We start from the raw sequence: 14442 nt of genomic DNA on the forward strand, positions 1-14442 counted from the left end.
GAGCTTTTCTGAAGTTTTATTTATTACCACCAACAGCAAAGTCAGAAACTTTTTTTTTTTTTTTTTTTTATTCACAATTTAACACACAAAACAAAACAAAACATACAAGACATACTCCAAAACACAGCCACACGAGTCAGAAACTTGATGAAAAAATGAAACATATCCAAGCCAATGGATACAATGCTGTTTCCATCAGTGGTTCTTGTTTCCAGCCACTGTCACTGGTGCAGAAAAAGAACATTACCTTTAATAACACATGTCCATATGGATGAAGTACTGTAGTTGGGTTTTACAAATGGAGTTGTGTAGCTTGACCTAATTGGCAAATAAAATGTTGGCATTAGGTGAGCTCATCTACACAGCAGAGTGCTGAATCTAACCTTGTGAGAAATACACAAAGCATCCATTAAACCGCACTGAATGGTCTCTGTACTGTGAAAGCCGGGCTCACAGCTGACTGTAAAAGAACTTCCGCTGTCACCTTACTATGATTAAAAAGAAAGTTTAGTTCACTGAACACCATGTTACATTCTAGATAATGAAATACTTCAAGTGAGCAGTTCAGACAGCTGCCTCCTATTTTTGATTCCAAAAATGTAAAATGAACTGGTGCAGTATTTGCAGACTTTTCTTCATATCTCGGAGACTATAGCTGCGACTTGTTCTGCTCCGACTTACCCACACCTCTCAAAATAATTACATTTCACGCACAGATGAAAGTGAACAGGTGGCCATTTTTCTCTGCTTTCTGTGTCTCAAAGATAAACGAGGGTTAACATGTGGGGGAGGAATTCTGACGAGTTTCATCATCATGTTGTTGCACTTCACAGTTGCAGTATTAAGGCCCCTGCACACCGAGCTGCTTTGCACTCTTTATTTTCCAGCTATATTGAACAAATATGCTCACCGTCATCATAATGGTGGTATCCTTGCTTGCACCATTTAAAAGCAGACCAGTGCTGAACAGTATTATTCTCACACACACTACCTGAATATAACATGTGCCTCAGTCAAGACCTCTGACACTGGCCTCAAAATTGGAGTTGCTCCCCAGGTGCAGCAGGGTGGCTGCCTACTGCTCCTTAAAAGTTGGGTCGGGTCAAATTCAGAGGACAAATTGTCCACAGGCATTGCTAATGAACTCACAGAGCCACACTGTGCCTACATCATTAGTTTAAGTGCAATGGCTGTGCCGTGTACATTAATGTACCAGGCAAACACATAGTCACGCATAGTCCTGCAGAAAAGGAAGACAGACAGTTGTTACTTGTGGGATTTGACTGCTGGAGCAAAATCATAAGGTACACATTTTGGTTTATGACAGTAATACCGTACTATCCCCTAATCCCGCAGCTATGTCACACCTCCATACGTACAGCTCATACAGTGTCAGGAACTGGAGGTGAAGGCTCACATAATCAAGTGCTCCCACTCCTTTCTCACTTTTCTCACAAACTAAGCTTGTTAAAGTTAATATGTTCCCTCAGCCCATAACTATCAACAGAGCTGCTGTCAGCCTCTCCCCAATCCTTGTAACTTTTTACACCGATGGCTGTAAAAAAAACAACACTCCCTACATCCACATCATTAAATGCTGTGGGGCCATGGGGACATGTAAAAAGTAACATTAACATTCAGGTCATAAAAACAACTCAAGATGATGCTGCCAACATCTGTTATTTTTTAACTGTAAATTCAGTATTATAGTGATTTACTGTATGGTGAGGTTTTTTGGGTGTTGACCCAGTTTTCCATCTTATCTTTAGTGTTATGGTATATTGTTAAGTCCATAGAAAGTTGATCACACAAGAAATTACATATACCGTGAGTGTATATATCAACAGACTCTACTCGCATCCTGGACAGCTAATAGCATCTCTCTCCATCAGGCAGGTGATACAGTGTCCCATGCTGCAGCCTGAACAGACACAAGCAGTCTGTTGTTCCCCTGCCAATACAACTGATTAACTCAGAATGATAGTCTGGGTCTCTGGTGCACACACACACACACACACACACACACACACACACACACACACACACGCACACACACACACTGCCTCACATACCCATTCTATCCTTTCCTTAGTTCCTATTATTTATTTGTGGTTACAGTATTTGGACAAGATTTTTTTTACCACGGTGTGTGTCATTCATTTTGTATGATTTTTTTAATCCTGCTCTGCGTTTTTTGTGTGTGTCCTTGCTGCTGTGACTTTCATGTTCAAGATACATTTCCCTGCAAGGACAATCAAGTTTATTTAATCTGATCTTTTTTTTTTTTTGGAATAAGCAGCTGGTGGAGGGTAAGTGTTCGGAAATATTTTCATCTCTATCAGTAGCCTGCCACTATGACAGCACACTATTTATTTTACTATTGAAGTCACTATAAAATGAATCTATTGTAAGCGGTGGTTCGAGCTGGTGCTGTTTTGACTTTCAACACTTATCCTTGGCATGCTGTAGCTGCAACCTGCCCATTTACCGGCACATCAGCACACGTTTAACACCCTCTGTAATATTCACTCTGCCTCTTTAAAGAGACCCCTCTCAAGCTCAGTATTATAATTTGACATTGAATTCATTCCGCGAGGCTAATTTGTGCAGGCCCAATTATATTACCTTTACAGGACACCGCTGAATTATACATATACATCGACAGCCATGCCAACATTCATTATCATGATTTTATTATTCCAAATAGACAAGCGAAGATATGACTCTGAGGAACACCTTTTGAATGCTTAATATTGAAAATCAGTACTTCATTTGATTGGATCGTATCAGGCTGTTAAAAGTGAAGTAGGTAAGATTTATAAAACTAACTTTCTGTCATATTTGCTGAAACTGACCCTATGTTCCAGTAGAACTACATGAAGCAGGTAATTTTGCAAAAATCCACTGCTTCCTGTTCAGATGCACCAATCAGGGCCGGGGGGGTGTCTAACTGCGTGTCAATCACTGCTCATGCACACGCATTCATTCTCCCTTGTGGGGGGAGGGGCTTAGGAGAACGTTTTGGGCTTTAGCGGAAAGAGGGGAGGGACTGAGAAGTTGTCGATGTTCAAATTTTTTGGCTAAGTCCTGGATCTTCCCAATCCTACCTACAGCACCTTTAACAAAGTTACGCATTGGACTCATCAAACACCGCCCGGCTCATTTCTGTCTTGTGTGACAGAGGTAGGAGTGTAATTGCCAGTGGTCTCACATTATGGAAAAAAATATTAAAATATGAGTTTTGATTGAATTGGTTTGCACACTCTATCTGACCCCTAAACTGAAAACATGTAAAAAATAAATAAAAAAAAAACTAGAGTTACTGCCTCGCGGTTGTATACCTCCGCCAACTAGTCAAGTTGCAGTTTAGATCCATGTCTGTCTAGTCTCATATAACACATGCAATTAAGAATAAAAAAATGTTTTTTTTTTTTTTTTTAATTATTGAATTAAGCAATTCAATAAAAAGATATTAGGTGTATTGTTTGCTGAATTGCGGATGCTTCCTACACATCTTCACCCGGGCAGCACAGATCATCTATATAATCACCACAGTTTCAAGGTGGGCACCCAAGATTAGTGTCACCAATTCAATATCCGACTGAGTTATGGCGTTGAACAATGGCAAGAGAAGCGTTTTTTCGGGAACATTATGATGTCACAGTGAAGTTGACCTTTGGGATATAATATGTCATCACTTCATCACTTTATCCTATCAGACATTTAGTTTAAAATGGATAGGAATATAGGAATTCTTGAGTTATGGCCAAAACGTATTGTGAGGTCACAGTGACCTTAATAATAAATAATAATAATACATTTAATTTATGGGTGCCTTTCTCGACATTCAAGGACACCTAACATGTACAAATAATAAAAGATAAAAACAGATGCACAACAAAGACAAAGAAGATATACAAAGCAATAAACAACAACAAACAAATACAATAAAAATGACAATGAGTATGCCGCTTTGACTATGGTAAGTTTTTAGAAGGGATTTGAATGTGGGGAGAAAGTCAGTGTCATGATGGCTTGTGGGAGTGAGTTAACCTTTGACCACCAAAAATCTAATGAGTTCATCCTTGAGTCCAAGTGGACACTGAAAGAAATTCCCTCCAGGCGTTCCTGACATATCGCCTTCACGAGAATGAGACGGACGTGAGGTCACAGTGGCCAACAACAGTCAGAGCCGCTAGCATGGCTAAAATGCGACAACAGAAATGTGACCATTATATTTTACAGTACTCACAGGGCTGAATTTTTACCTAATGAGATAACTTACTGTATTTTGGGAGAATGAAGTTTCTGTGGCTCATGTCTCATAATTGATTTTGCTAAAGAGATCCTTGCAGTCATTGTGGTTCCCCTTGAAGGGATGGAAAACAGATTGGCAACAAGTGAGATCACTGAGTGATGATAAAAGCCTCAGCTGAGCCAACTGTGACAGAGATTTGAGATGGCACTGACTGCGGTGGCTCTTCTCATCTGCTCCATTTTGGAGGCCCTGCTGGTCACAGTGAATCCTCTGAGGAAAACGCACTCATGTTCAAACAGTCACCACTGAAAAATCTAAATCTTCCAACTGCTCTCCAGCCAGGACTCTCCACGGCTTTATTCAAATGTAGCTTTATGAATATTAATCCAGCCATGTGAACCAACATCTTTAGTCACAAAGATGAAGGCAGACATTGAAATATGATGAGAACCTGAACTTTCTGCACAGTTCATTTGTAATGGAGCTAACGACTTCAAAGAGAGGAGTAAAGGAGGTGCCACCTCCTTAATGCTGTTCCCAATTTAATCCACAGCAATTCTAAAGGGCGACTTCACTCAAATTACAAATGGACAAACAAATCTGTCTGCATGAAACCTAGAAGTAAGCGAGAGGACATTTTTTGCAATTTGAGTGAATCAACCCTTTAAAATTGAGATCAGAGGATGAATATTGACAAGTAAAGCCTTACAGACCCATTAGAGATTTTGCCTCTTCTCCAGAATTGGGCCGATTCTTGTCTTTTGATCATTTGTTATTATCATGAGCAAATAATAAATACATCACCACCCCAACTGGATGAAAATTGTGAATTAATAATACCAAAGAGAACAAAAGGCAAAAAACATATTTACGAAAACAGTTCACAGAGCAATATTGTGGCACAAATGGAATTAGGCATCTGTGGTGTTTTTTGAAGCACATGATGCTAAATCCCTTCAGTGTCTAAAGTGATGATCAAAGCCACATTCATAGCTGCAGAGCTGACGTTCTGAGCAGGGTTAGACTGTAGTGCTCTTACTACTGAGGACGCTCAAGTCATGTCTTTCTTTCTGGGAACGCTGGAGTCTCTCTGCGTTCAAAGTTACACATGGTGCTTCTTTTGAGCAGGATTTCTTCAGGCCAAAAAAATAAAATATAAATTAAGAATTTAGTATTTCCCTTTCAGAGTGTTTTACCTGGCAGTGTGGAGATGCTTTGAAACATTTAGACCTTTATGTAGGGCAATAACATCTACAAAGAATATGATCCAACAGTTCAAAATTCCAAAAACATATTCGTCAGTCTGTTCACTTTTCTTCTGAGGGGGTGGAGTGCATAACCTCAGTATTTCTAAAAACTCAGTGTCTTCAAAGAACAGGGAATAGAGAATGTCTTTCGGAGGAAATGCAGTGCTTGACTCATTTTTTTTATTTTGGACAAGGATTAAAGCACAAAATTCAACCGCAGAGAAAGTCGAACCCGAACGGGATGTTGTTGCTGACACGCTAGAAATATTGGTGGAGCAAGCATGTTGTGAGGACCTACTTAGAATTATGGGGAGGATCTCCCTCAGTGCAAAGTACTGTCTTAGCACCACTCATCACTTTATGTGTGGGTGAGTCCCACAAGGAATTTAACTTGTTTCCTGCAAATAGGTTACAATTCATAGGTGTGTGAGGAGATGTCGGCTTGACTTATTGCACTGCTTCAAAAGCCTGAGGCTAATAGACTTTTCATGAACTCAAGCCGGTCTACTGTGCTGTTAGGACAGTTTAAATTTAGCACCATACTGACAGTCTATGAGCAGAGGAACATCTTCTGTATTACAGTGTGTCTTCCACAGGCTGACAGTAATGACTTTTCCCCTATTAACATTTCAAATTTTCATCAGTTCAGTGTAATTAATATCGAGCCTTTCCTAATCCTCAGGTTTTGTTTTGCGACTGTGAGGCAGCAGCTATTTCCAGTTTTTTCTTTACTGAGAATGAAGCATTACAGCCGCAAATTCATTTTTTAGTTTGGCAAACAGCCATGAGAAAGGTTTAATCCTTCAACAGAGACTCAAGGTCTTTGAAAGACCTTTAATAATGGTCAGCAAATCATTGGGCATGCCAATGAATTATCTGAGACAGTTCATTTTGTGAGGAAAAAAAATGAAAATGAAAAAGGGCTAATGATGTTGATAGAACTTATTTCTACCGCATACCTCAGTGTATCAGCTAATGTTTGTAATTTAAGGTATGTCCATGAAATTATGCTCCTTTTTCCTTCCTGTGATTGAGGTCAAAGAGAGCATTGAGAAACAGATGGTCTTAGTGTAATGAGGTTGTTTAGGTGAGTCGAAAGTAAAGGTAAGCCGTTTATCTGCCTGAGAAGCAGTTATAGTCTCCATGTTGGGTACATTTCGGAAGTAATTACAAACTTTCGGCATACTTTAGAGAGCTTTAATACCATTTAGCTGCACCACACAGTCTGTGTTTCACCATCATAGTCTTAGCCTCAATTAACCTTTAACAACTTCATCATTTATACATTACTGGTTAATACTAAATCATATAATAGACCTCCAAAGAAATAGAAAAGCAAATCTCAAATATGTTTACTTTTATGTCAAAATAGAGCACATTGTACAGCATTAGTGATACTTTTTGAAAGATACAATATATCCTAGAGAAGATCTTCCTCTGTGAGGTTCAGATTTTTCACATGATATAAATATACACATATTTTATCCATATTTCCAAAATAACAGTAACCTCAACATGCAACTCAGCCATGAAGACACTCACAGATCAAGTCACAGAAACACGCTTGCATGGTCCCTTTTAATAACAGCTCGACATCAACAATACAAAAACATTTACATCTGTGAAGGACAATATTTCAGTTCCATGACTCCATAATCTCCATAACACACACACACACACACACACACACACACACACACACACACACACACACACACACACGTCGTGTGCTTAAAATGATTATAGCTCCGTCTTAGCGCTCTTATTAAGTCCATCTGAAGCTTCTGCCCTCAAGTCATCCTTAAGCCATTTGTTGAAAACAGCAATGGGGTCGATGTTCCAGTGTTTATGGAAAGAGATGGGCACCTGGTGAGCTAAGAAGTCTCTGGCATAGTCCTCTGGGCGCGCCTGAAAGGTAAGATTAAGAACAGTAATTTATATTTGGAAGCAGCCACAACAGACTGCGAGCAAGTGTTGCACACAGAGCACGAGTGAAGGAATGAAAGTGTAAGTTTATGTTGAAACAGATGCTGCATACTGAAAAATGAGCAATGGAAACTTGTGTTTTTAGAAATGATTTTTCCACCAAACCAAACATCACTAACTGAATTATTGAGTTGCTGATTTTGTTCAAATTGATTCTCTGACAGATGGAGCTATAATTTGGGTTAAATCAATGTATTAGTTTGTCAACTTATTCAAAATCGGTGTCTTATTAAAGATCACACAGCTGATTTCACTTATTAACAGACTTAATAGAACAGAGTCATTGATAATGTTATTAGCAACACCTGTGCTTTTCCTACTATGACAAGTCCATATGTCTGCTGTTATTAGTCTGTAAGCTCACATACATCCCAATCAACAACACGGCCAGAAAAGGTCAACAAATATGGATGCCCATTTAGATCAATCATTCAGGGTGACTAAACTCCTATTTCATTGATATAGTACTATAATGGCATTGCACAATGTTCCTAACCTTCACAAAATCAATTCTGCAACCATCTTAAGTTGTCCAATGATGTCAACAGTAGCAAGTTATACCTGTGGGTATCTTTCCCATCCATCCCATAAGACGTGAATGTGACATGTTGCAGCATTTACATCATGTCAGCACAATGGGAAGAAGGGGAAACCTCACATAACTGCCAGTATTGCAGTCATTTTTCTTCTCTTTGCCAAATGGGTGATATCGTGGCTGTCAGAAAATCCTGATATCTCCGACTAATTATTATTAATTATCTAAGACGACTTAAACATAAGCAGAGGTGTAATCAGCCAGCAAAACTGAAAACACCCGTGAGGGTGTGCAGGGCCTCAGAATATCAGATATGGGCCGGTTGTGCTATCGACTACCAATAAGATAGTCTCTGGATGATGAGTCTGCAAAACCGCTGATGAAATACGACTTTCTTTGCAGTTTATTGTTTAAAGGTGCCACGTACCTCACTGCAAAACCTCCCCTTTGACCGAACAGTGCTGAGGAGATTTGAAATGATGACTATTCCCCAAGCCAAAAATAATTCAATTATAAATTGAATTATTTCCAGTATATTTTGGCAAGAAAATACATGGATGGTATTTTATTCCAAAATGGGTAACCACTTCAGTCTCACCACCATACAGTAGAAACAAACACACACACACCCACACACACACACACACACACACACACACACACACGATGTATTGTAAGAGCAGACTGATCTGACTAAGTGGCGTATGTATGACACGCCAATTCGTATGCCATTTTGGCGTGTTATCAAGACGCATAATCATTTTTTAGCGTGTTTATCAACGCCGTTTGGCCTTCATTGACCTACATTACATGTGAATTATCGCCGTAGCGAGTAGTATGAAAGGACTGAGGTCCGCGGAGGAAGGTTGGTTGGGGTGGCGGATGGGTAAAACACAGGACTGTCACCCAGGAGAGCAGAGATCGCATCCTGCATTTTGCATTTATCAACCGTGTTTGTTTTTTTTTTTTGTTTTTTTTTTAATAAAGCCTTCCCCAAGCATACACATACACGCCACGTGGTGTGTATGTTTACGTCCGCTGTATACAGCGTAGACATACACGTTGATAGCTCAAAATGCGTACAGATAACACGCCATTTGGCTTTAGGAAAGTGGCGTGTATGTTTACGCAAAGTCATGATGCCATGTTGGCAAGAGTGTTGTAACAACCTGATGGAAGAGTGGACTGTGTGTGACAGGAAGTCCGAGGGCGTTGAGGCACATTCCCAGCACCATGTCATCCGGCGCGTCATTGCTGTAGCACTTGCAGCCGCTGTTAAGAAGTCGGACCACAGCCTCCCTGCTGAACACCATGCTGCAGCATCACAGAAACGGACATCAGAAATGTTAAAATGGATACATAACACAGCCGATTTAGCTGCACTGTAAATGATCAGTTTAGAAGCAAATGTTAAAAAATGACCAGACAATAATACGCGTGTCATCTTAGCTTATTTCATTCAGTCAGTGAGAGGGCGACAGAGTCGTGAGTAAAACTGAAAATCAAGCTGAGAGGGAGATGTGGTTTTCTGTGAATCGGCTCTGCACAACAATGATGTGACGTCTCTTTGAAAAGAGACGCAATTATACATTAAAAAAAAAAAAAAATCTTGGGTTGCCACTCAAAACAGTTATTAGAAGATATCACTTTGAGAAAACTGGCAGTTGCAGTGCTGTAAAGTGTCACAGCAAGTGAAGTGTCCCTAAATAGAGTTTCTCTCACAGCTCACTCACAGCTCAAGATTCATCTATTGTACAGCTTTCCTCCAGCACTGACAGCTGACATAGCACGTTTGCTTATTGCCTACTTTTTCTTGCATGTAATAAGAAATGATGGCTGTTTTGGAGTCGTTTTTTTTTTTTTTTTTTTGTGCTATAGGTTTTCTTGCAGTAAGCAACAGTTTGCATGATGTAGTGTAGTATTAAGAGTATTAAGCACTGACTCCCTGTCTTAACTTATCAACTGATGACCATCTGTTTACTGTATTTTGCGGTTATTCCATACTTTCATTGAGTATCTTTAATGTTACAGTATGCAGCCTGCAAACCACAATGTCCCTCAAGGGAGCAACGCAATTTTAAACTGAATTGAAATGGTTTATCTGTAAATTACAGATTACAGGTTTTCCATTACATATTTTATAGTCCCTGTGCTTGCGTATATCTTTCATCATTATTCCCCGAGCATCCGAGCTGTAAAACTCACCCTCCACCCCCCGTGATGTAGCTGTAGCCGCCTTGGCTCAGGCCATAGCCGTACCTCTCCCCGAGACACACTGGTTCAGAGGGGTTGTAACAGCTCAGCAAGACCTGCAGTCTGGAGAGGCTACAGGAAGCACAGATCAAACTCATCATCATTATACACACATCCCTTTGCGTACACACATATGAAACCGTCCATTTAGAAGCTGTGATATAACTGCTCTCCCTCAGGGACTATTACACAGCCAGAGGCTTCCACATGGAGGGCCAACCTGATGGATATAAAGCGAAACCAGCTGGACTTGAATTTATGTACTGAGCTTTTTAAATGTTCGGCAGGATGGTTTTATCTCTGGAACTAATTTCCACAAAATGACTTAATTTCAAGCCTTTCACTGTGCAAACCTTCCCATGGCTGAGACTGAATCGGTTACTCTCTTTGAGAGAAATGAAAGCATGGCATTTAAAGAATAAGACACTGTGAAACACTATGTTGAGAATCCCATTTCCAGATCATGAAAATATACCTGATGAGTGTATCATCGTCCACAACAAGGAGCCACTTGGTGTTTGGGACAGAGCTGCTTAGAAATCTTTGAAGGATTGCAAACGTTTTCCCGCAGTGGCCTGCAAACAGAGACATGATATCAATGCACTGGCCTGTACCACTTAATCACATCTTGACCATGTGCTGGATTCTGGTTTACAAAGATAAATGACCTTGTTACGGTAAGAAAAATGCACTTAATCAGGCATTTACATGCACACACACACCTGCATACACACAAACACACAGGACAACAGCTCTGCCACAAAAAGGAAAAAGTGTAGTCATAAATGATGCTAAAGCTAAAGGATTTGAAAAGGTGTCGGCAACACTTTACTTTGGATAAGACATGTAACTGTAACATGGGGTTGGATTAGATAGGGTTTATTTACACAATATCAAAAAAACAATTGCAACAAACACTTTGTTAATTAGACTTTCCTTCTCTTGATAGTACCTTTGAGGAGGCAATACAAATGAGTAGGACTACTGTGCTCTAACCTAGCCTGCATCACCGGAAGTACATTTCCACGATAAAGCCTAATACCCATCAGGCTTTGCTTCTCTCCTTTTGTTTCTGTGTGTTGTCATTTTTAAAATCCCTTTGCTACGGGAAACAACAACAACAACAACAACAACAACAACAACAACCTTCGAGCTAGCAAACTACACGCTGAAAATGGCAAGTTTTAAGGGAAATTTGGATGGTGCAACAAGGCAAACCTGCTTGGTTCTTTCTGGGAATGATTTTAAACAGCATTTACTCTCTAACTGGGACGTTTGAGACTATTTTGCAGAGCCTCTGTCGCTGCGTCCGGAGCTAAGCGCCACCCGAGAAGATAATGATTGGTTTAAAGAGAGTGGTTTTTTCTCCTATCCTGGAATGTATATGTGGTGTAGTCAGACCTTACTCCACAGCGCTGTGGAGATACTAGATATGGCAATGTGAGACTAGCCCTAACCTAATAAGGGTGCAGAATATTTGCAACTTATATTTCAGCATTAAAGTGGCCATATTATGCTCATTTTCAGGTTCATAATTTTAATTTGAGATTGTATCAGAATAGGTTTACATGGTTTAATTTTCAAAAAACACCATATTTTATATTTACTGTAAATACTTACTATTTACTGTAAATACATTTTACTATTTTAATATTTACTCTATTTAATTATTTAATTATTGTTGTGTGTTAACGTGTGTCCTCTACTTTCCTCTTATCCCTTGCTGCTGCAACAGTGTGAATTTCCCCATTGTGGGATTAATAAAGGATTTTGAATCTTGAATCTTGAATTTTTGTTGTACTGCACATTGCTGCAGCTCCTCTTTTCACCCTGTGTTCAGGTCTCTGTTTTAACTACAGAGTGAGACCACTCAACTTCTGTAACATCTTTGTTGGCAGTCGCACATGCTCAATAGCTAGGTAAGATCACATGCTCAGTAGCTAGGTAAGGACTACATGAGCTAGCTAGCTGTTTCTACAACTTCAGTAGTACAAGGCAGGATTAGCCGGGAGACTTCTTCTAAACGAGGGCGCACTTCCAACTTGTCCAGAACAGGGACATCTAAGTAGTTCTATACAATTTATTTTGTAGATTATGGTGAATTTGTGTGTGTTGTAGCAGTGTTTTGCCATTGACAACGAGCTAGCATGCTAACGGTTAGCCCCCTAGGCCCCTCGTCTCGGCTAATGACGTAGAAAGCCGTGCAGATTTTGAACAGCTCACCCGGAGACTGAAGGCAGGCCACATTCAGAAACCGTATCTCACGCTAAACAGCATGGATGGGTTTTGTATGCGTGTGGAAGCACCAGAGACACAAAATAACACCCCAAATCCCAGAAAAAGTGATTTTTTTTCATAATATGGGCACTTTAAACTGACAATTGGGTGAACAAGTAGCGGTTCTGCATTGAGCTCAAGGACACCTCAAAGGCAGACGTGGCTGTAAGCGGACACATCAGCCACTGCAGTGATACAACAAGTGTCAAACAGTCAAGGGGCAAAATGACTCCGCCACCTTTTTAAGACTCCTATTGTACAACATAAAGGAAATCTTTTCAATGTGAGAATGTGTCCTCTATAAAGCTTTGTGAGCACAGAGAAAGCTGTTTTCTATATTCGGGCATCTCAAAGAAATAATAAGGTACGTCTGGCATGATGGGCCAGGAAGATCAAACTTTTCCTACTCTGGCATGTTTGACATGACTCTCAGATGGAACAAAATATTCTGCCAACTCCTGAAAACAAAAACAGTGACGTGGTAGTACACAAGTGATACGAGGAACCCGAAGAAATATACTCATCAGAATCCAAATACCTGCACACCATCAGAGAGCTGAGACATGGAAATCCCTGGTGGCAAGCATCGCAAAGAATACTGAGGCCCTACTGTTTTATTTATAAAGGCACCCAAGGTGTTTTTCTCCTAGTATCTGAATATAGAATAAGAAAGGACACCTTGAACTGCTGACGGGAATAAAATCCAAAAACACTTTTAGAGGCAGATCTCCAGAAAAGCCTGGCAATTTTATTTCTGGTTTGCGGAGGTTAGTGAGGGATGCTCAGGGGCATGGGAAGATGCAGTAGGTTCCATGGTCATGTCTCATGCAGCATCTATCTGTATTAAAATGTCAGCACAAAAATGAGACCTATCGCCGTTACACCTGAGCATAATACTACACAAAGTTCCTCAGCAGGTGTCTATCACCGGGTCTTTGCTATCCCTTTGTGTGTGTTTGTCTTTGGAGGTAGCATACCACACTTGACCCTGAAAAATTTTAGTATTTACCTCAAAGTTCTTATGCCATTTTCCCATTTCAAGGTCTTGCATCACCCTCCCCCTCCCTGGCTTTATCTTGACTAGCAAAGATTTGTAACCTCAGACTGTTGAGTTTCTTTCAATTTTCCAAATATATATCCTGCAAGGCTTTTGTGTTTATACAAGACTTCATTTTTCTTTGTGACTACAGATGGCAGCATAATTACCCAGACAGTTTTAAATGGAGTCAAAGCTTTTTTCTACATGCAACCAAGTGAATGTAAGTCAGTTTTTATAAAGCAGTATCTATCTATCTATCTATCTATCTATAATCTGTGGCTACTTTATTAGTGCCATGATTTTTTTCCCACATCTTGTAGCAAAATATATTGTTCTGCTTTCATTTACAGAAATTGCTTGAAATTGATTATAACTTACTTAAATTCTGAACATTCTCTTCAAAATATACAAAAATACAGCCGAGCCTTGAGGGGAACGTAATTAATTGGGAGACAGTTTGGGACAACATTTCCCACTGTTCCAAGAACCCAAATCACCAGCAGATCCACTTCAACATATGTCACAGGACATATTGGACTCCTCAGAAGAGATACGTCTCTAAAGTCATTCCAACTCCCTATTGTACATTCTGTCAACCTGAACAAACTGGAACTTTCCTACATATGGTCTGGGAGTGTGAACAGGTGCATGAATTCAGGAATAAAACAACATCAATAATATCTGATGTGATAAGATATCTAATCCCTACTGACCTGATTGTTTTGTTACTTAATCATGACTCTAAATTACACCTGCTTGAGAGACAGAGGAAGATTTGGCTAGCCGGCTCAACCGCAACCAAGAAAATGATAGCTCAGCGCTGGCTCCCCACTCGCTTTGTATATAA

The 14442-nt window shown here is 39.9% G+C and overlaps 1 protein-coding gene across 1 annotated transcript in view; it reads right to left on the reverse strand.

Annotated features, from left to right (window-relative positions):
* Nucleotides 1-6686: 6686 nt before the first annotated feature.
* The window catches only part of b3glcta (beta 3-glucosyltransferase a), an 87571-nt gene continuing 79815 nt past the window's right edge, over nucleotides 6687-14442 (reverse strand). Inside the window, exons 12-15 of the mRNA XM_031297385.2 lie at nucleotides 10755-10854; nucleotides 10232-10351; nucleotides 9196-9340; nucleotides 6687-7413 (exon numbers count right to left, since the gene is read on the reverse strand). Of these exons, the coding sequence (XP_031153245.1) occupies nucleotides 7246-7413; nucleotides 9196-9340; nucleotides 10232-10351; nucleotides 10755-10854 (533 nt within the window). The 3' untranslated portion in view covers nucleotides 6687-7245. The remainder of the gene's footprint in view (nucleotides 7414-9195; nucleotides 9341-10231; nucleotides 10352-10754; nucleotides 10855-14442) is intronic.

This window comes from Sander lucioperca, chromosome 5, assembly GCF_008315115.2.
Source record: "Sander lucioperca isolate FBNREF2018 chromosome 5, SLUC_FBN_1.2, whole genome shotgun sequence".
In the NCBI taxonomy this organism is placed as follows: Eukaryota; Metazoa; Chordata; class Actinopteri; order Perciformes; family Percidae; genus Sander; species Sander lucioperca.